At 38.6% G+C, this 24,733-nt stretch overlaps 2 protein-coding genes and 1 non-coding gene across 3 annotated transcripts in view; 2 read left to right on the top strand and 1 right to left on the bottom strand.

Moving 5' to 3' along the window:
- Positions 1 to 3,846: 3,846 nt before the first annotated feature.
- On the bottom strand, positions 3,847 to 6,436 carry MRPL51 (mitochondrial ribosomal protein L51). The gene is made up of 3 exons (XM_070935367.1): positions 6,262 to 6,436; positions 4,857 to 4,964; positions 3,847 to 4,381 (listed from the first exon to the last, which is right to left on the bottom strand). The coding sequence occupies exons 1-3, from the start codon at positions 6,356 to 6,358 to the stop codon at positions 4,185 to 4,187; spliced, it is 402 nt and encodes a 133-aa protein (XP_070791468.1). The 5' UTR covers positions 6,359 to 6,436; the 3' UTR covers positions 3,847 to 4,184.
- Positions 6,437 to 7,873: 1,437 nt separating this feature from the next.
- NCAPD2 (non-SMC condensin I complex subunit D2) overlaps positions 7,874 to 24,733 on the top strand; it is a 33,814-nt gene continuing 16,954 nt past the window's right edge. The window contains exons 1-18 of the mRNA XM_070935366.1: positions 7,874 to 8,018; positions 8,981 to 9,056; positions 9,481 to 9,539; positions 9,983 to 10,164; positions 11,192 to 11,325; positions 11,897 to 12,024; positions 12,165 to 12,288; positions 12,366 to 12,513; positions 13,534 to 13,731; positions 14,976 to 15,110; positions 16,296 to 16,377; positions 16,891 to 17,065; positions 17,670 to 17,797; positions 18,483 to 18,692; positions 19,056 to 19,230; positions 20,216 to 20,300; positions 21,054 to 21,187; positions 22,415 to 22,547. Coding sequence (XP_070791467.1) covers positions 7,874 to 8,018; positions 8,981 to 9,056; positions 9,481 to 9,539; positions 9,983 to 10,164; positions 11,192 to 11,325; positions 11,897 to 12,024; positions 12,165 to 12,288; positions 12,366 to 12,513; positions 13,534 to 13,731; positions 14,976 to 15,110; positions 16,296 to 16,377; positions 16,891 to 17,065; positions 17,670 to 17,797; positions 18,483 to 18,692; positions 19,056 to 19,230; positions 20,216 to 20,300; positions 21,054 to 21,187; positions 22,415 to 22,547 — 2,451 coding nt within the window. The remainder of the gene's footprint in view (positions 8,019 to 8,980; positions 9,057 to 9,480; positions 9,540 to 9,982; positions 10,165 to 11,191; positions 11,326 to 11,896; positions 12,025 to 12,164; positions 12,289 to 12,365; positions 12,514 to 13,533; positions 13,732 to 14,975; positions 15,111 to 16,295; positions 16,378 to 16,890; positions 17,066 to 17,669; positions 17,798 to 18,482; positions 18,693 to 19,055; positions 19,231 to 20,215; positions 20,301 to 21,053; positions 21,188 to 22,414; positions 22,548 to 24,733) is intronic.
- LOC139313506 (small nucleolar RNA U85) lies at positions 9,588 to 9,906 on the top strand. Its single transcript, XR_011600113.1, has one exon. It is a non-coding gene; the product is annotated as a small nucleolar RNA U85 (small nucleolar RNA).

Below are 24,733 nucleotides of genomic sequence, written 5' to 3'. Positions count from 1 at the left end.
TTGTATTCTTTTAGCCAGAATAGATAGCTCCACTATGCTGAGAGCAACATATAGTAGCAGCAAATTCTGCAAAATATTAGCTAAATTGCTAAGATACAATTGCTTTATAAGGCATCTGATCGGTTCTTTTTCAAATTAAGGTTCCAAACTGAAAGAGGAGCAGTAAGTGTCCTCACTTTCTAATAATTACATAAGCTTATTCATGATTAACTGAATTTGTTGAACCAATTTTCTGAAGCCACAAGTCACATTATACAAATATGTAACCAGTATGTTGTTGCCAAAAGTGATGGTGAAGTAAAAACACCCAGGGTCTGAAGAAAGCCAACATACATTTGAATATATTATTCAGAGATTCTTTGGAAGCAGTTCAAAAATTGCAACTGACTGAAAGCAGAGCTTAATTCCAAAGGTTACTTTTGTTACTTTTAAAACCATTTATATTTTGGGACTGGAATTCTTAGAAAACTCATATTTTCACATAATCCATACATCTAATATTTCAACAAAAATTTTCAGATGCCACCTCCTTTAACTGGTCAATACAAGGTGAAAATTCTACTTTTCTACCAAGAGGGTCTTGTAACCGTTTTGAGATTAAAGACCCCTTATTTGTTATTTGATCCCAAACACAGAAATCCCATAAATCAAATATTTTACAAATTATATTATTGGCATATTATATGTTCACCTTCACAGCCAACACAATATAATCAATCCTAAAACTAATACAATATTTATCTAGGCTCTAACTACACTTGAAATTATAAATTAATTACAAGAATCCTGTTTATCTTAATATATTGTAATGAAACAAATTACAGAAACTTCACTATTAAATACCATACTCGTTTTAAATACCTTGATTAAGAATTTAATAACCACTGCAAGGATGTTAAATTGTATTGAGCAATTATGCTTGGGGAAATCAAAATATTTTCATTCTTGGGGAAATGTAAATTTTGAATAAACATGTTTCTTTTTGGAAAGCTTTGTTTTAGAAAGCAAGTATTTCAAATGTTTTATACCTGAATATATTATAAACACAAAATACTATGTTAAGCAATAAAACCAACTATGTTATATATTAATTCAGATAATAAAGGGTGAGCCCATCACTTAATTTCAGATGCATTCCTAGACAATACCGCCAAAAATAGTGTGAATATAACATATAAAAAAATTTCTGAATAGTTTTTATCCCAGAGCTATAATTGCACTCAACAATGAACTAAAGGGCACCATTAGTGAGCTGTTGGATAGCATTACTTGGTCTGGATTACTTGTGTGGATGTTTGGGTGGTTTAGGGGTGGGGAATTTGTGGTGGGTGGGAGTGTGTTTGGGGATTGTAATGTGTGTTGGACCTGGTCTTTGGGTGTTAAGTGTATACTGTGTATACACGTACAATGACAATAAAATTATTATTATTATTATTATTATTATTATTATTATTATTATTATTATTAATGAAAAATAACACTTTGGCACTTGAAATTCTGAGGCTTCTATTGTTTTTCATACTGCAGTCAACTGTATCCTTTTGGGAAGAATTTCAGTTTCAGATATTACCAGTGTGGGGGTATATGAAATCTGTGGAAATCACTAACATTCTTCCCAGGCAAAATACCCCTCTGAATCTTGAAGTCATAGAGCAGCTCCAATATGGCTTCTTTGAGGCTGTCCCAGGTCTTCTGGGTGTATATGCTGAAAAGACTGTCATTTAAAAAATACAGCCCATAATTACAGAACATTAGCCAATCCCCAAGCTAAACACTAGATTATTTTAACGAACTCATTTGACTAGATATATATTTATAAATTTTTCCCATTTTCATTTGAAACAGTTTATGCCTCTTATATGTGGAGTGCCTCAGGGGTCGGTCCTCTCGCCCCTCCTGTTCAACATTTATGTGAAGCCGCTGGGCGAGATCATCCGTGGCTTTGGGGTGAGATACCACCAGTACGCTGATGACACCCAGCTGTACATCTCCACCCCAGGCCACCCCAACAATGCCCTTGAAGTGATGTCCCAGTGCCTGGAGGCTGTGCGGATCTGGATGGGGAGGAACAGGCTCAGGCTCAACCCTTCCAAGACTGAGTGGCTGTGGCTCCCGGCATCCCGATATAGTCAGTTGACTCCATCACTGACTATTGGGGGCGAGTCGTTGGCCCCCACAGAGAGGGCTCGCAATCTGGGAGTCCTCCTGGATAGGCAGCTGTCCTTGGAGGAACATCTGACGGCTGTAACCAGGGGGACCTTTTGTCAGGTTCGTCTGATCCACCAGTTGCGGCCCTTTCTTGATCGGGATTCCCTGTGCACAGTCACTCATGCCCTCGTCACCTCTCGCCTTGACTACTGCAACGCTCTCTACATGGGGCTCCCCTTGAGGAGCACCCGGAGGCTCCCACTGGTCCAGAATGCAGCAGCGCGGGTAGTGACGGGAGCAGCCTGGCGCTCCCATGTAACACCGCTCCTGCGCGAGCTGCACTGGCTCCCAGTGGTCTTCCGGGTGCGCTTCAAGGTGTTGGTCATCACCTTTAAAGCGCTCCATGGCATAGGGCCTAGCTATCTTCGAGACCGCCTGCTGCCACCGACGATCTCCCATCGACCTGTGCGCTCCCACAGAGAGGGCCTCCTCGGGGTGCCATCAGCCAAACAGTGCAGGCTGGTGACCCCCAGGGGGAGGGCCTTCTCTGTGGGGGCACCTACCCTCTGGAATCAATTGCCTCCAGAGATAAGGAGAATCCAAGACCTCGGTGCCTTCCGCCGTGCCCTTAAAACCTTCCTTTTCCAGCAAGCCGGGCTGGCCTAATTTTTTAAGTGTTTTTAAGTGTTTTGTTTATTGTTTTTAATTAATGGGGCCAAATTTATATATGTATATTTTAACTGTATTTTAATATTTGTACTTGATGTTTTTACTTGGCTGTTCACCGCCCTGAGTCCTCAGGGAGAAGGGCGGTATACAAATTCAAAATAAAATAAAAAAAATAAAATAAATGTCAAGGATAAGATCTTCTCAATGGTGGAACCAGACATCATGTGCTCTTTTTGATGAAATACAAGTTGCCTCTCTCTGGTTTTAGAACATTAGCTTAAATGTTTCTATTCTGTGTTTAAACTATACACACACCAGTTTTTTTATGCTATCTACAAAACATATTTTTCTCCTACATTGATAGTTCATAATGTGGGAGAGGGCAATCTTAAGAATCATACACCTCACATTTACTTTTAAAATATTTTTAGGAGGGGACTAAAGACCATTGGAAATATAATTGATAGTATATTATCACTATAGTGAGTAAAGGCCAACTAGGGAATACAATTTTTTGAAACTGGGTAAGTTTTAAAGAATATGAGTGCCTTAAGAGTGAGACACCCACTTTGACTCTTTTATTTCTTCAAAGCCTATGAAAAATGGGTCTTATTTCATCAATCCTGCTTCTCCTAATCATTCTATTCAGCTCCTTGGAAGCTGTTGCCATCTCTCACTCACTTTGACTCTCTTTCTACTCTCCCCTGGAAAACTAGGCATCCAAACAAGTTTAAGGCCTACCAACTGCCATTCTGGTTTTCAGCACACTAGCATCTTATAACTAAATGAAAATCTTTTCAAATAAAAAGCAGAAGAGACTGTGAAAAATACGTACAAGGTATCTACTTGTGTCATGTTGAGGACCATTTGTATTTCAATTTCACTGAATAGACCCACAAAATTGGAAGTCAGTCTCATAAGAAGAAACAAATACTATAGTGTAACAACTAAAAATATGGGTTGTGGACATTCTACATAAACCTATATGGAAAAAAACAAATGGTTAGATACAATGAGGAGGCAATACAATATAAAAAGATGAAATTTATTATTTGCAATTATATGTTAACCAGATTGGCAAATAACCATATAATGTATCTCATCCTGAAGTATACATGAAATCAAAATTGCTTGAATAATATTTCTAAGAAATGACATATCAGAACTAAATACTAAAGTATTTCAATTAATGAAGTGAAAGAAAAATAACTGGAAATAGAAAATAATTCAAAAGACGGAACACAATAACAAGAATGATGTTTGGGTGGCTTCACACAACCATCAGTTTCTGCATATTAGAGCGACTAATAAATATCTTCCAGTAATGCACAATATTTGGGGATAAATGTTGTTACAGAGAACTTCTTTTAACGATACAGTCTATAGCGATTATATCGCTTGTACAAGAATTTAATCCTCTTATTCAGATTATGGTAATCGTCAACAAACATTCGGTCACCCACCATCTTCTTTTGGCGAATGCATCTCTGCAGCTCATTTCCCCTCCATCCACGTACCCATATCGGCCCCACAATCAGGTTTTTGGGGTGGGCCTTGAAATCCCCTAAGAACAATACAATAGATTCATTTTAGAATTCTATCACTTCGATTTTCAAAAAGGAAGTTTATCCAGTAATTGGCCCTTTTTTTTAATCACAGACTACTAACAACTTCAATTGCAAAAGGCATTCCCTTCTTAAATAAAGTAGCCATCTTTATTTATTAAGCAAATAAAAATGTCTTTCCCTTCAATTTTTTTATCAAAAGAAATCACATGAACTTTTCTCAGATTAGGTACTTCCATGACAATTTCCTCCTTCCAAAATTGGGGAGGGGGGGAGGGAGAAAAAAAGAAGAAGATCCATTAAACACCTACCAGAATCACTAGAAAAGTTTGCAGGGAGCTTAAGGGATGGTAGACTGCATGTATCTCTCCTATACATGCTGTTGTTGGAAGATAGCTTACTGGTAGGGATAATGTACTGTAAACTAATATTTACCCAGAATTCCAATATTATGTACTGAAAACTAATATTTACCCAGAATTCCAATATTATCATAGACACCAAAGAGTGCTCGTTTCTCATTCCATCTGTCAACCACTTTTGGAGGAGGAGGCTCTTTCACCAGAAATGATTTAGGAGCTTCTGATTTAAACAAAAAAGAAAAAAATATATAGTCAATGTCACTTTAAAGATTGCCTTTGAAAATCTTATTATGACAAGTCAACAGTTGGAGCTTTTATGCAACATATTTACAGACCAACCTTTATATAAAATATAAAGTTAAATCCTTTCTTTTAAAGCCCTCTAATGGTACAATATCACTGGACAGTTTTAGAAAATAAATGTACTGGTCCTTAAACAACTGATTACTGTACTTATAAAGAATATCGTCAATCATCATAAGTGTAGAACAGGTAGTCCTCAGCTACCAACCAGAATTGCGACAGAACTTCTGGCTCTAAGCGAGGCAGTTGTTAAGTGAGTCTCACCCAATTTCATGATCTTTTCATTCTGGTCATTAAGTGAATCACACTGTTCTAAGCAAATCTGGCTTTCCCCATTGGAACTTGGCTGGAAAAGTTGCAAGTGACTCTGCCATGTGATTCTGGAAGACAGCAAGTGTCATAAATACACACTGTGTATTCATATTCATATGTGACCATTATGCAACAGTCATAAGTGCGAGAACTAGTTGTAAAACACATTTTTCACTGCTGGTGTAACTTTAAACGCGAATGGTCATAAGCTGAGGACAACCTGTACTGGAAGATTAGTTACAAATAAGACTGCAGATAAACAACTTCTGGACCAAGTGGCCTTTCACAGAGCACAATAAAGTACAAGGTAGCAGTTTATGAACTAAGCCACTCCTATTCAGAAATCCTGTATTAACTGAAGCTGAAAATAAGGACTATTAGCCACTTGAATTTCAGTGTCAATGATTATTTTAATATTCATGCCAATGGTTGTATGTGTGTGTTTCTTTCTCATGGAATTCAATATTTAGAACAGACTCTACAATACCCATATGTAGGAAATCCAATCCAACCCCCAACCCCTGCAAAAAGAGCTCCCCTTCTACCTCACCCCTTTCTCGCTGCCTCTGAAAAAGAAGGGGAAGGCACTATAATTAATGAATGCTAGGGTTAGGGATAGGATAGGATAGAATTGAATTCTTTATTGGCCAAGTGTGATTGGACACACAAGGAATTTGTCTTGGTGCATACGCTCTCTGTGTGCATAAAAGAAAAAATACATTCGTCAAGAATCATAAGTGTAACACTTAATGACAGTCATAGGAATCTAATCAATTGATTCAAATTTGAGCCAAATCAAAGGAACCGGGAGCCGATCAGCAGCTGAAACGCCAAGGCAGGATTGAGGTCGATTCCTCCCCCCTACGACAGCCCCGGCTCCTTCCACCCACCCACCCACCCACCTGTACTGAACAGCCGACGAGCTGTAGAGACGAGAAGGCTGCTGCTGCCCCTCCATAAGCGCGGCGGGGCCATCATCAGCCGCCACGCCGCTTCCATTGAGCTTCTCTCCGACTCTTTGGCTAGAGAAGGCAGCACAAAGCCTTCTCGCAAAGCAGCCACCTGGGACGCTTCCCAGAACACCCCGCGCCTCGCAACTTTCGATCCCGCAGCCGAGGGGAAGGGAAAAAGTCACAACCATAGAGATAAAAACAATGAAAGGTAGACGTGTCGAGCTCAAGGCAAGAGTGTCATGTCTTCCATTTTTGTACACAGTTTTTTTAAATATCATTATAGCTGATTCTTTTTAGCTATTCTGTATAATTCTTATTATTCTTATTATTCTTATTATTCATCCCCTCTTTTCCTTCTCCCCCAACAGCAGTTATTTTCTCAGGATTCTGCTCCACCGACAGGGGCTGAATCACTAAATCAGTGATTTTTAAACTTGGGAACTTTAAAGACTCTGCTCTTCATGGCTGGCTAGGGAATTCTGGGAGTTGAAATGTACGCGTCTTGAAGTTCCCAAATTTCAAAAATACTGAACTAAATCTTCCATGTGAAACAAGATTCTTCACTGTTCTAATTAAAGAGATTACCCGGTTCAAGCTGAAATAATTTATTATTTCATCGAGATGCCTGCCTGCAGAGATCAATGGAGAAAAATAAGAGGCTAAGTGTAATTATGCTTGTTCACTTAGAAGGAAGAGTTTATCTACCATGGAAGTCACCATGGTATAAAGTTTACTTTTAAAATATATATAGATGTTTCACTCATTCAAATGCAACTGATCATTCCATGCACTGAGAATACAAATACTTACAATTTGGAAATTACATTTCTGTCTGGATGGGAGGTTGGATTAGATGATTTATAAAGTGCCTTCCAACTCTGTTAATCTGTAAATTGCAGAGATCTACTGTACTAGTTGAAGCAATTGACAAGCTTAACGTGAACTACTCTGACTTCCAGCGTCATCATTTCCCCTAAGAAATAAATAACATTGTTTCTATTGAGAGCATTTAAAAGTATTTCAGAAGCTGTTTTGTCAGGTTACAAAGCAAATGAAGCACCTTAAGCACTTTATTTCAGACCGTATCTTGATATTTTTTTTAAGATGGGAGCTTTCACTTTGTACCCAAAGAAATAAAAATAGAACCATACAGTCAGTGCGCTGTAAAAAACTAGGTCTTTGTACCAATGTAACTCTACCCTTTTTCATAACTCTTCGCCTTCCGAAGCGCGCCTGTCCTGCGAAAGAACGATCGGGCCTTTAAAGCGATTGGCTGCCGAGCTATCAAAGAACAATCTGATTGGGCGAGCGGATATTATTCGAATTCCTGGCGCGTCATTTTTCCTTCCCCTATTGGTCTGCAAGTGGCGCGAGAGTTGTAGGCCAAGTGTGATTTTTTTTTCCCCCTCGGTTCTGCCGCCGAGCCAGGTCCAGAGGTTGGAGCCGCCGGTCCTGCGCTCCAAAATCTACGATGTTCTGAATTCTACCCGGCGCCGAGCTTCGGAGTGCGGATGTTTGAGGCTCGATCTGCCTCCCGTTAGGCTGCGGATCGGGAAGGATCATGGCTGACCCGACTTCGCTTTCGCCTCCCTCGTGGGAGTTCCACTTGCCTCTGTCTCCGACCGACTTGCTTCGCAGCGCGGGGTCTCTGCAGTACGTGGTGCAGGAGGTGCTGCCTCTCAGACAGCTCCCGGGACACCTGGCAGGTTGGTGGGAGAAGCGGGAAGGGGAAATGGAGAATCCCCTGGAGATTCCTCGTGTTGGTGTGCAAGTCAAAATACTGGGAAATGGGAAGGAGGAAGAAGGCGGGTAATTAATGTGAGTCGTGCCTTTCCATCAAAGCAGCGCCCGAAGCAGCTCTGATTCTAAGCGGTGCTATCGGGTATCCCGAAGTTAACAGAATCGGGTAGGGCTATAATGAGTTCAAAGTAAAATCAATGATCTGTCTTCATCCAATTCCGTTATTTAGATGGGGTGGCATTTAATGGTTATATAACAAATAGCACACTTTTAGGATGTAATTTTTGTTTATTTTGAAATTATGTAACAGCATTTTATTACTCTGGTTATGTAGTGCATCTGTATTCTGCTTCAGGATATACAGGATCTAAGCATAGACAAAACAGATCCACCTTAGCTTCAGCAAGGTATACTTTCCAGAAAATTGAAAAGACCAAAATCTAGTCAGGTTCCTTAAAGATGTGAGCTAAGGTTTATTAAGTAAGGCATAGTAGCAAAGTCCACATTGCGAAAAGCATGCAAATCATATGATGAAGCAGTTGTTATGGTTTATTTTTCTTTTAATGTAACTGCATACACTGCAGCAGTGTATAAACAGATTAAGGAGCAGTTCTAGTAAATTTTCCTAAGTGAGAATAAGGCATACAAGATCTCAATTAATAAAGTCATGGTTCACTAACTGAAGTTTGATGTTTGAACTCAAGAATTCTAAGTACCAAAAAATTAATGCACACAATCCATTCCAATTTCCTCCATGCTTTTTCACTTTGGCAGTTTTATTTAAAGAATTACCCTGTTCGTTGTTGTATCAATTACAATTATGATGTCCTTGCTTAAATCATCTAGAAATCTGCAAATAGTTTCAAAGCTACCTTCTGCCAGTTGATCTGTAGTTGGCATTTCTCACACATGGACTTTCTTTTTGCAGTATTTCAGACAGCATTCCGCACACAAGGAGCACTTGCTATCCTGCAGCATTTCGATACTCTCTTCAGTATTCTACAGTGAGTCTGCATGTAACTACTGGTATTGTTGGAGGGAGCTTTAGTTTGAGGATTGAGAAGCCTTGTTCATAATTGTGGTAACAGCACTGAAAGAAGTAAACATGTAAAGAACAGAAAATGACAGGAGAATTCTGTGTGTCCTAATTAGTTGTTTTGCTAAAGAAGCCATTTAATGTCATGTACTCACATTGTTAAATGGCAGAGAGAGGGGGTTGAGACTGAAAATTATGTATGATGTAAACAATTTGTAGCTGAGCTTTGGACATTGTAGACGTGTTATGGGAAATTTCTGAAATGTTCCCAGAAGTTCTCTTTCCAAAATTAATACAAACTGAATGTACAATGGTAACTTTAGATGAATAGGAATACATGGGATGCTTTGAAAGAAATGTTTGTGTTTTAACTTAATATTCATGCTTTACAGCTACTTCAGGACTGTAGATACTGCTGTTAAGGAAGATGCCCTAGAACTGATGATGAAAGGTGAATACGTTCTCTTAATACTATAGAAAATACAAATTATTTACTACAGCTAAATGATGATAACAAGGCAAATGTGACCTCATTGGCAGGTTGCTCCCTCAGCCTGTTCCTTGCATAATGGTCTGTAATCTTGGTGGTCAATGCAGAGTAATGTGTGTTCACTGTAAGGGCAGACCAACAGGACATCCCATTCCTTCTGTCTTCCATCTTTTTGGAATGAGAGATCCATCATTGGCATAGTATTGCAAGAGGTGGTCAGGGGGTGGATACAGGATAAACATAGTGTGCCTGGGTAATGGGTTGCTGGGTGCTCCAGAGTTATGCTGATAGGATACCATGAGCACAAGTCTTTGGTAATCTGAAAGCTGTCCTGAATTCACATTTAGAACAAATATCTGTTGAGAGCATGTCTGAAGATGGTACCTTCCCACTTCTCCTTTTAGTTGTGACTAGTCAATCCAATGCCCTGACAGCCATCCTGAATGATTCAGACCTCACATCCTCCCTTCGGGTTCTCCATCTTAATGCTCTAAAGATGAATTGTTATATACTAGTACGGCTAGTGGAGGCATTTGAAACAGAATCTGGCAAGACCAATCTAGTGGGATTGGATTCCAAAGGGAAGGTAGGTGGCTTGCATCTGTTTGCTAGATGTTTACTTCTAGGCAGCTTTTTCCTCATTAACCTGTTGCCCTGAAATCTGATTAATTTTAGTTTTACTGTTCTCTTGAGTGACTCCAGCAATGCCAGTTAGAGGATATGTTATGTACCATATTGAAATTTATGTGATCTTTTAAAATATAATTTTGTATTCATAGAGTAAAAGATAATCAGAAGCAGGGTTGATAAAAAAAATGATTTTTTTAAAAAAAATAAAAAAAATCAGTTTTTTTTTAATTTAAATCGGATTTTTTTTATTTAAATCAGATTTTTTTATTTTTATCGAATTTATTTTAATAAAAAACTTTGGGGGTAAACATCTATCTTAAGATAGTTTTCTATTTAAGATACATAAATAATTTAGTTTATTCAGCATGAAATGGAGCTTAGTTATGTAGCATGAGGCTGTATATTCTGCAACACTGGGACTATCGGTGAGTCAACAGTGGGTCAAAGGAGTAGCAGAGATGACAGTTGCTCTTTAAAAATTATGATTTAAATCGAGTTGATTTAAATCAAGCCTTTTTACTAGTGATTTAAATCATGATTTAAATTGTGATTTAAATCAACTCGATTTAAATCAAATCTACCCTGATCAGAAGCTTCTATTTTTTTCTTTCTGCACTTTCTTTCTTTGCTCCTTCTACTCTTTATTAGTTTTAGTTTTTATGTTCTTAATAAATCTTCTAATAAATATTTTTAAAACCTATATTAAATTGTGGGAGTGGAGGTGTCAAATATTCCATTCTTATTTTTGCTATCCCAAACATTTGGCAGCTCAAGTCTCAGACCTTTGAATAGGCTGTGCCTAACAGGAAGAATCTATAAGCAATCAGTTGAGAATATGTAAATATTTAACATAAGCAAATCTGGATACATCCAGAGCTGAAATCAACAGAGGCAACTAATGTAATTTATGAACATGATCTTCACATACATAAGCTTTCAATGTATGTCTTTTCTTGAACTGATGTTCTGGATTTGTTTTACAGAACAAGAAAAGCCAGACTAAAGGCTTTGCTTGGGAGGAAGAAAGGCAGTCAATTATACAACTGCTCACACAATTACTTCAGTTGGATCTTCATCAGCTGTGGAGTGGCTTGGTAGTGGAAGAAGAGTTTGTAAGGTATAGAAATGGAAACGATTGACTGGAAAGCTGTTTTTAGACAAAGCTTCATTGGGCTGGAGGAAAGTAAAGGGTCAATCAGATGGGAAGAGAAGAAAATGATATGATTCATGTGAGCCAGGAAGAAAACTTTGTTTGCTTTTTAAGTGCTAAGTATATCTTCATAGGATTGTAAAAGATAAAGGAGTCCCTGCAGGTTTTTCTCTGCTAGTCATAGCCAATTTTAGGAGGCAGTGCTTATTTCTGTTTCTAGGCCATTGAGCCAGCACTGTCCAAAGATGTACCTGTTTACCTACTTGCATTTACATGCTTCCAAACTGCTAGGTTGGCAGGAGCTGAGGCAAGTGACAGGAGCTCACTCCATCATGTGATAATAGGACTCGAACCACTGGAGCACAGACCTTCTCTGGTGTCTTTTAAGCCACTGCACCTCTCTGATAAGATACAATATTTTATGTACTACAATGTCAGCACTGGAACGAATGTAGTTTGGAGTGCTGACATCGTAGTACATAAAATATTGCATTGCAATATCCTCTTGCTCTAATTCCTGTTTTGACTTTCTTTTCAGTTTGGTAACTGGCTGTTGCTACCGTATCCTGGAAAATCCTACTATTAGCCACCAGAAGCATCGGCCCACAAGAGACAAAGTGATTCATCTACTAGGTGTTGCTCTATTTCGATATGACCATATGCTCAGTAAGTCTATTCTTTTCTTTTAGCATGGGCAGGCCAAATACTGAAATAGGTCTAATTTCTGAGCCATAAATGGCAAATGTGAGCCATCCTAATCTGTACAGTTACTGAAGGTCTTCTCTTACCACAGTTCTCTTTGATAGGTGCCACTCTGAAAGTCACACAGATGCTTCAGCACTTTGAACATGTAGCTTCAGTATTTGTGGAGGCTGTAACTGTGTGGGTCAAGGAATATGGCATGAAGAGTATTGTGGGGGAGATACTAAGGTGAGAGAGGTTTCTTCTGTCTTTCTTTCTTACAATTCTCAGCAGCATCAATCACTGACTTTTGATTCATTGTTCAGGGAAATTGGACAGAAATGCCCTCAAGAACTGGCTCGAGAGGCTTCTGGGATGAAGGGCTATGCTGCCTTCCTGACAGAACTCACTGAACAAACACCAGCTATTGTTTTGGCCAACATGAGTGTCCTGTTGCATCACCTGGATGGAGAGGTTGTTTCACAGAAACCGTATTTTCCATATAAAAAGTATATGAGAATGAAATAAATAACTTCCAATTTTTATTGGCTGAAGATCTTGAAAAAAGCTTAATGGTCAGCCCAGATGTTATTCTGAATCATGTTCTAATTCTGCAGAGTTATGGAATGCGTAATAGCTGAACCTGGTGCTTTCCTTTTTTAAAGAAACTATCTTTCATTTGTTTGTTAATTCAAGCTTTTACATCCAATTTTGTCTCTGCTGTGGGCTCTGTTGTATCTTAATAGGTTCAGAACCATTACTTTTTTTTTTTTTATTTAATTTATATGCCGCCCTTCTCCGGAGACTCAGGGCGGCTTACAATGCGTTAAGCAATAGCCTTCATACTTTTGTATATTTATACAAAGTCAGCTTATTGCCCCCACAAACTTGTCCTCTCTTCCAAGTTAAATAAACACTCTGGTTTCTGTTTTTTCCCTTGTAATCCTTCATGGCTTCCTCAGGTGGATACTTCTACCTGATATCTTTGAGAAAAAGCCTGACAATTTCAATTATATATTTATTTGATTGCAAGTCTCTTGCTTGCAATGTTGAACTCTAGAATCTTTTTTTGAGTACACATAATTTAAATCAAGATACAAGTCTATTGGAGTGATGCTGCATGTGGAACAACTGGCACTAGAGTGTGCCAGGGGGCACACTCTAGTGTGCCCCCTGGCACACTAGAAAGGTTTTTCTCAGCAAGTATTGCAAGTATATATTTGGCACACCAAAAACTCAGCATCAGCAAATTTTCACTTTTTGTTGCCTTTTCTCTGTAGCATTTGGCAATTCATTATCAGTAAATCCAGTCTAGCAGAGAGCTACTATTGTAAAGCGCTTTTGGCCTGAGATTCTTGCATAGATGAATCATTTAAGTTTGTTTTAAATTTAAAGCTTCTTTTGGATTTTTGCTTTCTGAGCATATCTTCTAGTTTGCAAGTTTTGGAAATGGCTAGCCCAGATGTCATTCTAAAGTGTGTTCTAATTCTGCAGAGTTATGGAATGCGTAATGCCATTTTGGCTGCTATGGCAGAGATGCTGTTGCAAGTGCTGAATGGAGAGCAACTGGAGGAAGCTGCCAGAAATACAAGGGATCAGTTCTTGGATACTTTGCAGGCACACACATGTGATATCAGTAGCTTTGTGCGCAGTCGTGTGCTTCAGCTCTTTACCCGAATTGTGCAACAGAAAGTGAGTTTTGGAGAAAATACCATCAGGAGCAAATAACCAGACCGACACTTGTAGAGTTCAAACTAGCTACTTTATTGTTCTCTTCGTATAGCTACAAGAATCTCCCCAAACTGGTAGCTTTCCTCTGGGAAAGACTAGATAAGGCTGTAAGGCATTCAAGGGTGGGGGTGGGGGGGAAGGTGTCAGACCTAGCCTCTTCTATATACATAGGGAAGCAAGGCTGATTCCTCCCTTAAGAGGGTGGGGTGGAGGTATTATTTTTTTCCCTTATACTGTGTTTTTATTGCTTGTAAGCCACCTAGGCTCGCTGTGAGCAAGTAGAGGCTATATAAATTTTCTAAATAAACAATAAATAAGCCCTCCTCCCATTTGGGATAGTTGTTACCCAACAAATACTTTTTGAACTTACTAGGGTAACTAAGATGCTACTAATGTCTTGCAAATGCAAAACAGTTTACCACAAAAAAATATATCATCTGCCTATAACATAAATGAAGAACATAAATGAAGTCCAGCAGCATTGGCAGTTTTGGAGGCCCCTAGGGTGGCACATGTAACATCACTGTTATGCAAGCAAGGTGTACTTCTCAGCCTTCAGTGAGTGCATGGTCCTGGGATGGAGATCTTTTCATATTTATGCAAAAGCTCCAGTGAAGCAGTTGAGACTTACTTCTGAGTAAACACACCCATTTTCCAGCATCAAGGGGCCTGTTGCAGAATTATTTTTGGAAGTTCCAACTCCCAGGGAAGACAGCACTGGTTTTGCTCCTCTTACCTATGTCAGAAACACTCCAAAACACTATTACTTTTTTTTATAAATTGTAACAATATGATATTGAAAAGTTTTTTTATAGTTTTCTTGGGACTGCTTGCCTTCCATTTTCTCTGTATCCAATATGTTCGTACTTTGTAAGCAATTCATATAAGGCTAACAGGCTAATTTCAGGTGGGGACTTACTACTTGCTTCCCAGCAGTTATTATTTAGCAATGAAAATATATTACAACGGTTCCTTCCATATTTTTCTCTAGCAAAACCATTCCCTACACTGCTAGGGAAAATGAAAGTTTGCACTATATATCTAAGTCTTCCGTGTATCTCCAGATGGCAGAAAATATTTAGCACAGCAAATGTCTGAGCAGAGTTGAGAACTTGTTAGAAAGAGATACTAGTTCTGCAGAAGAAATATGTCCTTACTATCATGATTGCATCAGTTGTATCAAATATCTTCTCTTTTTGCTATAGGCTCTGCCCTTAACTAGATTCCAAGCAGTTGTGTGCCTTGCTGTGGGTCGGCTACAGGACAAAGCAGTAACAGTGGTTAAGAATGCTATTCAACTGCTCTCTGCCTTCCTTTCCAACAATCCTTTCTCTTGTAAGGTAAGCTTTATAAACCTAATTCTTGGCAATTTTTCACTGCAGTATTTTTCATTACTCCTCACCTATTCTCATCTGCAAATGAATTTTTGCTCACCTCGTTTGCTTAAAAAAAAAAAAGTATAGCCCAAAATATCTTGAATACAGGAAAGCAGAACATAGTGTTGAACAAGAACAAAGCATCAGTAAAAGGGTCGTTGCCAGGTACAAGCAATCAGAACCACTTGTGAAAAGCCTCAGGCTGAAACTTTATTGTTTGTCATCTATGTTACAAGAACCTCACCAGACTCTTCCCCTGAGAAGAACCAAATAAGACTTCGTGGATTCTAGGGGAGGTCATGCTTATGCTGTTTATGGCAGAGTAACAATTCCAAGCTCAGCCCTTGCTTGACTCCTCCCTCTAGCCTAGCTGGCAGTTCCCCCAGTCATCATGCCATCAATCAAGCCATTTTTTCTACCATAATACAGGTAGCCCAACTTTTCCTTTGCTAAGCAAAGTAGTTAAGTGAGTCGTGCCCTAGTTTTACGACCTTTTGCATCACAGTTGTTAAGCGAATCACTGCAGTTGTTAAGTGAATTATGTGGTTGTTCAGCGAGTCTGGCTTTCCCCATTGATTTTGCTTCTCAGAAGTCAACTGGGAAGGTCGCAAATGGTGACTACATGCATAAATACCTGCCAGTTGCCAAGTGGCTGGTTTTGGCCACATGACCATAGGGATGCCGCAGCAGTTGTAAGTATGAGAACTGATCATAAGTCGCTTTTTCAGTGTCATTGTAGCTTTCAACAGTCATTAAATGAATGGTTGTAAGTCAAGGACTACCTACACCTCCTCTCTCTCTCTCTCTCTCTCCCTCCCTCCCTCCCTCTCTCCCTCCCCCCTTCCTTCCCCCCCCCTCTCTCTCTCTTGAATAAGGCTCTTTTTAGTTCTAAGCAGCTGATAAAAAAAGAGGAGCTTGGCTCACATTGGTGCCTTAATTTTCTCTGACTGCATTCAGTATGGGCTGCTCTGGAATAGGCAGCTACCATGTTTTCTTCTAAGATGGGTTTTTAAAAGTTGACTATTTTCCCTGAATTTGCTACCAGCCATCCCATAACATTAATATATTTGGTGATAAAAGAAATAAGCTCTCATGAGAATATGAAAATAGAAGTATTAACAAAGCTAATAAAACCTCTCCCATTTACAGCTGAGCTGCGCTGACTTAACTGAACTTCTGGAAAAGGAGAAGCAAAAACTCCAAGAAATGAAGAAATGCAGAACCCCAATTGGTAATGTGCTTTCACCTGTGCCATAGCTCTAGGGAGAGCAGATAAGGATAGACATTGTTTTAAAAGGGAGGGGAAGAAGAATTGCAGAGTTAAAATTAGTTGCAGCAGGATACAGGAAAGGCAGACTCCTACTCTGGTGCTAATAGGATTCACAATAGTTCGACCTCCTGTAGTTCTGTCTCCAAAAGCTGCTGTATCTAAAAGGATGCCTCACAGCTATGCTTGAACTATCAGTCCTTATGGCCTCACTACCCTAAATCCCTGTTCTTCCTCTTTGCTCCCTCAGGACTGCTTGGCACCTATATTTCATGGTAATCAGTTTGTCTCAGTGACAGCAAAGCCCACGGCCACTTTGAACAGATAGCTTTAGAAACCAGGTATTTTAGCCTGGAAGCAGTTAAATTGGGATTGTTTCAACCTCATCCTTCTTGATTCTCCAGCATTCATTCTCTAAATACTAACGGTCACAGTAGGAATGGAAAACTGTGGCTGATTCTTCCATTCACCTCACAGAGGTCGTGATCTCCCCTGAGGAGGAATGGGAAGCGATGCAACCAGAGCTCCAGGCAACTCTGAAGACTTGCCTAGACTCAGAGCAGTTGGCAGAGGAGGAACACAACCTTGAGACAAATGACCCAGCACAGCTAATCAATGATATTGTCCAGCTGCTGAGGAAATCCAATTACAAGTGAGTAAACTGCCGGGATATGGATGCTTCTGCTCTGAATGTAACACCGAACATTTGGCGCTTGTTACAGGTAGCCCTCGACTTACCACCACAACTGAGGCTGGAGTTTTAGTCGTAAGTCATTGCGGTCATTACATGGGTCACCAAGTATCCTGAATTGATTTTTATGTTTTTGTGACAGTCATTAAGTGAGTCGCTGTAGTCGTTAAGTGAACTGCATGACTGTTAAGCAAGTCCAGCATATCCAATGGGTGTTTTTTCCCATCTTCTGCTGGAAAACAGCAAAAAAAAAACCTGTTGCAAATCATGATCACATGACTGTGGAATGCTGCAATTGGTCATAATGCGAGCCAAGTGCCCAAAATGCAATTATATGACTGCAGGAGGGTTTGGGTAACCCTACCTTTGAAGACAGGTTGTAAGTAACTTTTGAGTCCATTGTAACTTTGAATAGTTGATAAGCGACCAGTCATTATGTGAGGACTACCTGTATAGTTATTAGGTGAATACTTTTGAGGTACACTACAGGTTTCAAAAGTTAGATGAATATGTAAAAAAATAGCTAAATGAAGTTTGGCTTTACTGTGTTTATTTCCTAACATAGGAATGCCATCTGTCTGACACGAGAAGGTGTGCGCCGATTCCAAGGGTTGGAGCCCTTCTCTGGCAGTCCAGGAACAAAGGATGATGAGAAAAACTTTATTCTGGATGTGTTGAGAACATTATATCTTGGTAATCATCTAATGCTGCCCCACTTAATTTACTGTTTGGTTGATTCTAGAAGATTCCAGTTGTAAAGGTAGTAATAATTGTTAGTTTGATGCCTCTCTTCTCTATGTATAAAGTGGATAGGAAAATCTTTTTTTTTTTTTTTTTAAAGATGCACTGATGTTTGCAGAGCTAAATTGTCCCTCTTTCTCTTCTCTATTGGATCCAAGCATTATATCTGGAATGCCACATATACTTCTTGTTTAAAATATTTACCTTGGAAACTTCCAATACTGAAAAAAAACAACATTCCTAGACTGATAAATTTTGCACAACCCTTCCATTCCACACTAGATGCTCCTTTAGAGAAACAATTTATTTCACCTATTTTTTTTTTTATTGTAATAATAGAAGAGAAAATACACAGCTGACGGTTGAACTGTGAAGTCTTTGGTGCTCTTAGTTTGATTCTTTGCCTACAGATAGTTAATTACCCAACTAGGTCAGATTATCAGTACATCTTGATCTTATCTAATTGGGTAATGAAATGTCTGCAAGCAAACAACCAAGTTCAGAGAACACTTAAGAACTCCACATTTTATCGCAATAGGAGAATGAAAGTTAACTCATAGCAATATAGACTTTTATGTTGTTAGTCACACCTTGAGTTTGGGATTTCATGTATTCAGTCCTTGTTTCTGCTGTGCAGATACCAAAATTACAGTTGGTGTCCAAGAATCCACAGATGATATTAACAGTTCAGGGAATGAAAAGCAAACCGAGGAAGACCCTCTGCCAGCAGCATTAGTAAAGCAAGAGATGCTGGTGCAATACTTAGAGGATGCCTACAACTTTTCTGCAAAAATCACTGAAGCCTTAAGCATCGTCTCTAAGCTCATGTATGAAAGATCAGTATCTGGTAGGTATAATTATCTTCTCTTCTTTCGTTTATGTTTACCATGTGGGTCGTGTGCCATAAAGTTTGGGTTAAGGCTTCGTGTCTGTAATAAGATAGGTCTGAAAACTTGGAGCATTCGTTATTTGGAACATTTCTCAAACAATTTTGGAGATTTAGAGGGAGATCAATAGCTAGATCCATAGCTCATGACACAGGAAAAAATAGTTCCTTGATTCTACTCACTAGAATTTAGTTACACAATTCACAACCAAATATCTGAGAAACATGGTAGATTAAATAGCTATCCTAACTTTAGATTAGTGGCATGACGTCTGAATTGAAACTGCAATACTCAGTCTTCTCCTTCCTATTCTTTCTTTTCAGTGGCCCAAGAAGCTATTGAGTTCTTTGTTATAGTTTCTCAGTTTGGCGTACCTCAGGCTGTGTTTGGAGTCCGTCGCATGCTCCCCCTGATATGGTCTAAGGAACCTGGAGTCAGAGAAGCCGTCTTGGATGCCTATAGGAGACTCTATCTGAACCAGAATGGGGGCTCTGAAAGGTTTGGCATGACCCATTTCTCTCCATCCCAGCAGAAAAGGCTGGACACAAATTTTATATAGATGGTCCTCGACTTATGAGCACAATTGAGCCCAAAATTTCTGGTGCTGAGTGAGACATTTGTTAAGTGTGTTTTATCTGATTTTATGACTTTCCTTGCCACAGGTGTTGAATGAATCACTATGGTTGTTAAGTTAGTAACATGGTGGTTACATGAATCTAACTTCCCCATTGACTTCGCTTGTCAGATGATTGCATGACCACGGGACATTGCAACTATCATAAATACAGGGCTGTGGAGTCGGGAGATAAATGTTCCGACTCCGACTCCTCAGTTTTTTGTACTTCCGACTCCGACTCCTCTGTATTAATATGCGAATGTATTTTATACATTCCTTGAAGGAAGGAAAGGCAACATATATATCATTACCACAGGACTACTGGCTGGGAAGCCAACAGTCTACTGTATTGAACAGTTTAAGCAAAAGACAAACACAATGAAAACAACAAAGTTTTATTAATTTTTTTTAATTAATTTAATTAATCAAGTTGCTGGATAGTAGCATATTTATGATAAATATGAGCCAGTTAAATTTTGATCACATGACCATGGGGATGCAGCAGTGGTCATAAGTGTGAAAAACGGTCATGAGTCACTTTTTTCAGTGGTGTAACTTTGAACTGTCACTAAATGAACTATTGTAAGTCAAGGACTACCTGTACAGAATCTTAACTACAAAGCTCACTACTCAGCATAGTCAAACCTAAGCTTTATCTTGGCTGACTTTCTCATTTGAAATATGTTGCACAGAAATAGACTGTAAAATCAAGGCATGCAGACCAAATGAAGAATAGCTAGTCTGAATTTTCCGCATGCTGTACACCTAGGAATGAACCTGGTACACCCAGCTAACTTTTAGGTAGAATGCCATGATGACAGAATTAATAGAATTAACTCTACCTCTTCCTGCTTATTTTTTACACAGGACTCAAGCCCAGAATTTGATTCACTCTCTCTCTCTTCTAATAGTTGATGCATCATTGGGGACAATTAAGTGCCTTGAAGAAATTGTGAGTATGTATTCTCTTATAAAAAGCCATCTAGTTGCATTCGATGGATATTCTTCATTTGAAGAATATTGGAAGCATAACCTCTGCCCCCAAACTGCCATCATGATTACCTATCTAAATTTTTATTTTATCCCCTTAATCTTTATATTTTTGCAATGCCTGAGGTATTGTCACTAGGGCCTTTCTAATGTTTCCAGAATTAATTAAATCAGAAAATTGCTACTTTAATTGATGATGGTAAGTTGAATGTTTTAAGGAGACATGAAACTGGAATACAAAATGTTATTAGACTGTATTAGTGATTGTTTGGATCAGGATGATAAGCTAGAGAAATCTTTGATCTGGGATTTGCATCTGCTGTCCTAACTTCATGTGTGTTAGAATAAAGGTATCATCCTCAATCTCATTTCTACATTAACATTTAAAAGAAGGAGCAAACATTTGCTTCTCTGGTAAACCCTTGATATGTTTTTATCAATATACTCCTATCCCTTCATCTGCTGAATGGGTGAATTTAGCCTACATGAATGAAGCTCTCCATATGCTCTGTGTAAATCAAATTTCCGCTCAGTCTTACTAATTCTGATGCAATACCTTTTATGGCCACCTGCTTGTTACCTTGAAAAATGAGTAGGAGAGCCTGCAAAGTGCCAGAGATAGTTTTAGGTTTGAGCTTGGGGATGGGGGTTGACTGTTATACTAGCTTTAAAATCTGCCTGGTTTCATTTCCTGACTACCTTTGTTGCTTCTTAGATCTCAGAGTTTGTGCAAAAGGATGAAATAAAACCTATTGTGATTCAACTGCTCTGGGAACAATTTACTGAGAAATTGCAGTGTTCAAGATTGGAACGCCATGCTGCTATTATGCTTCTTGGAATGATGGCACAGTGAGTTGTTAGCTGTTTCTATATGGTAATATATTTAGAAGATTCAGTATAACAATTGTATTTGTATGTGACATATTCTAAAGAATCTAGATCTCTGCTTCTCTCTGGGAAGTTTCAAGGAAGTTTTCTTACTTGGTATCTGGTTGATCTCTCCCAACCCTTCAATTTATGAAGTAGCAGTTTACAACTTGGTGATACGTATGTGGGAAGTGAAAGTCACAAGGAAATTAGATCATTGGTATTTTTTGAAAACCAAACATATGAGAAAAGGTAAATGTCTCTTAGTAAATAAGATTTTCCTGATTGGGATTACTTCTATAAATGTTCTTTCGGTTGTAGTGGAATCTTAGCAATCTGCTGTCAAGTACTTAATGAGTTCTGATCCTGTGCAACCTTCCCCTTCCTTCTGAAGCTCAACCTGCCAGTTTTTCTGGAGGCAGGTGGAGGGAGGGCAGGCACAAAATTTTTTAAAAACCTTCCAAAAATGTGGGAGTGGTGCTTAGGTGCCTATCATAGTTACTTTATTTCAACAATATGACATATTTTGAAAAAGACCCCTTCATCAAGAACATTCCATGTGTATTAATCAGTCACTGAGCATTTTCCAAAATACATTAGCCCAACAATCAAACAATGTTGACTGGTACTTGGCTATCCCTTCTTTTTGCTTTTCTTTTTGAAGGAGAAATATTTTCCTCTCCACGTTGGTTTTTATAATTTCCCAAGAAGGGATAGTAAATTCTCAATATTAATTGTTGATTGTGCATTGTATTGTGGCCCTGTGATGAAGACATTTGTTTTTAGATATTTTGTTACATAATTTTTTGCTGCTTTCTAATTTGACAACTTTTAGTCTCGGACTGAATGGCTTTGATACCTTCTAGCCTTGTAACTCGCCTCATCCCCAGCCACAAAGGTCTAGCTTGTTGAACGTTTCTTGAGAACTTTACAGGATATTATTGGCCTAATAATAATACTGTGGTAATATAAATGTTACCATTTGTCATGTCAGTTATCTTACGTTGTATTCTTAATTTCAGCAACTCAGTGAAATCCTTGATTTACATTATCTGTAAATAATTGATGTATAATTCATTATAAAAAAAATAGTATTGGTCATTGTTTCCCTAAGACAAATACAATAGGTTTTTGCTTTGGTCTTTCTTAAGGTCACTAGAGATTTCTATAATGTTTGGATCTAATCAGGGATTTTTCTGCCGTCAACAGAGGGAAGCCGGAGATTGTGGGAAGTAATCTGGATCTTTTAATCTCTGTGGGATTAGATGAGAGAGTCCAGGAAGATTATCATCTTGCCCAGGAAGTGTGCAATGCTATCTCCAAAATCGCCAATAGCCAAAAGGTCAGAGTGATGAGAATAATATTTTATTTCATTTATTTATCTCATGGACTGATAATTGTAACTGACAAGACAAATGCCAGTTTTTCAACCTGAGAATAACTTCAAGGGCAGAGTCTTTTTCAGTATTTATTTATTTATTATTTATTAATCAAATTTCTATACCGCCCTACTCCCGAAGGACTCAGGGCGGTGAACAGCCAAGATAAAATACAGATAATACAAATATTTAAAAAAATATTTAAAGGATTCACTGACATCTGCCTTGAACACTGCTGCGGCTATAGTTTGTAATCCTATGCTGTAAACACATGGCCAGTTTTTTACAATGTTATATTAACTATACATAATTTTGTGAGCTGTTTCAATGCACCATATCAAGGTGAGTTTTCACTATATGTTTATCCTTCTTTGGAGCTGTTAAATCTGTTGCAAACATTAAAATAAATGTTCACATTCAGGGTAAAGAATCCCATAGTTCTATAAAGAAAATTTAACGGCCATAAAAACAGACAAAAGAACAATACTTCCATGTTGGAATTATCAAAGCGCTTGGTGAAAGGATCAGCCAGAAGCATCACTGTTGCCTGGGGACACCTAGTTGGGAGCTCCTGTCACGTCCCCTTTAAGATGCCCACCCAAGTGGTACCCATCTATCTACTTGCAGTTGCCTGTTTTCAAACTGCTAGGTCGGCAGGATCTGAAGCATGTGATGGGAGCTCACCCTGTTCTGCAGCAGCAACTGAATCTCGAACGTGAGCCTGTTAATTGTCAGCCCAACATCCTAGCCACTGCGCTCCTATGACAAAAGAACTAAAGCAAGTTCAGTGTTCGGCTGTGTGTGTAAGAGAAGTAAAAAGCCAACCAATTTAATTATGAGGATAAAGTATGCATCAAATACGATAAGCATATACAATACAGTAATGCTGCAGAATTCTCTGAATAATATTTGTATTTATAAAAGATCGTGCCTAGAAAATTGCCTTCTTTTATTAAAGAGGAACCTAGCAGGGTAAAGGAAAGCAAAGGCTTTTTTATTGGTATACTTTATACCAAAAGTGTTTATTCATTTTGGGATAGCTGACTGGATTTGAGAACATACTTGAATGAGTTAGAAAGACTTCTCTTTCACCTTTTTACTAATGCAGGAGGGAATAAGACATTTGATAGAATAGAGTCATTTGGGGCCGAATGTTTAAGGAAGACATTTAGGGAGTTTGTTTGAAAAGAAGGCAAGATTCTTTTCTGGGATTATCTCAACAAAGAGCTTTTGAGGATGACCAGCCTTCATATTACATGTGAATGTTTTTAAAACGTTATCTAATTTTAGGTTCTATTTAATTGGGCCAAACTATGTTATAATAATTTTAATTAGCAATTTTATGATGTTTGTGTATCTATTTTTCTTGACTGTACACCGCCTTGGGGCCTACGGGAGAAAGGCGGTATAGAAATATAATAAATAAATAAATAAATAAATAAATATTAGCAGGATAGCCTGAACTTTGAAATGGCAGACTTTCCTATTTACTTTCCTTCCCAATTCAAATTTGAAGAAAATTTAAAGGATACAAAAATGTGGGCACATACAATCTAAAACTTATTTATAATTTCCCCTTTCTTTTGATTTAATGAAAATGATCAGCACAAGGTATTACTTTAGGCTACTTTTATAGTACTTGCCTTGAAACTTGGTCTGTAGTTTTACATTTGTTAACAAGAAGATCAGTTTTTTAAAATGGGATAATTTATATTCTTCCAAAAATTCATGTATATATGGCAGAACTGTGAGTTCTAAAATACGATCTTCTCTAATTAGTGATGGAGCGTCTTTCAGTATAGAGCAGTGGTTCTCAACCTTCCTAATGCCGCGACCCTTTAATACAGTTCCTCATGTTGTGGTGACCCCCAACCAGGTGTGGGTTCTAAATTTTTTTACTACCGGTTCTGTGGGTGTGGCTTGGAGGTCATGTGACCGGGTGGGCGTGGCTAGCTGGTCATGTGACCGGGTGGCCATGGCTATATGTATAGGGACTACTCAGAGGGCTGAAAAAAGTCATTTCTGACAGGTCCTCGCACTTTTGACTGGTCCTCACACTTATGACCATCCTCACATTTATGCCTGTGCAGCATTCTTAACAACCATGTCACTCATTTCACAACTGCTTCTCTTCAACATGGTATAACAT

Source organism: Pituophis catenifer, unplaced genomic scaffold (genome assembly GCF_029215685.1).
Source record: "Pituophis catenifer annectens isolate HBS135680 unplaced genomic scaffold, rPitCat1.0.hap2 SCAF_2, whole genome shotgun sequence".
Classification (NCBI taxonomy): domain Eukaryota; kingdom Metazoa; phylum Chordata; class Lepidosauria; order Squamata; family Colubridae; genus Pituophis; species Pituophis catenifer.
The sequence above is the reverse complement of the archived record's forward strand: the minus strand, read 5'-3'. Positions and strand labels throughout refer to the sequence as shown.

Excerpts from the sequence above, each read along its gene's own strand:
- MRPL51 (XM_070935367.1), bottom strand. The coding sequence starts at position 6,358 with ATGGAAGCGGCGTGGCGGCTGATGATGGCCCCGCCGCGCTTATGGAGG. Across the intron at positions 4,965-6,261 it reads TCGTCGGCTGTTCAGTACAG|AAGCTCCTAAATCATTTCTG; the intron begins GTGGGTGGGTGG and ends TGTTTAAATCAG. Across the intron at positions 4,382-4,856 it reads TGATAATATTGGAATTCTGG|GGGATTTCAAGGCCCACCCC; the intron begins GTAAATATTAGT and ends TATTGTTCTTAG.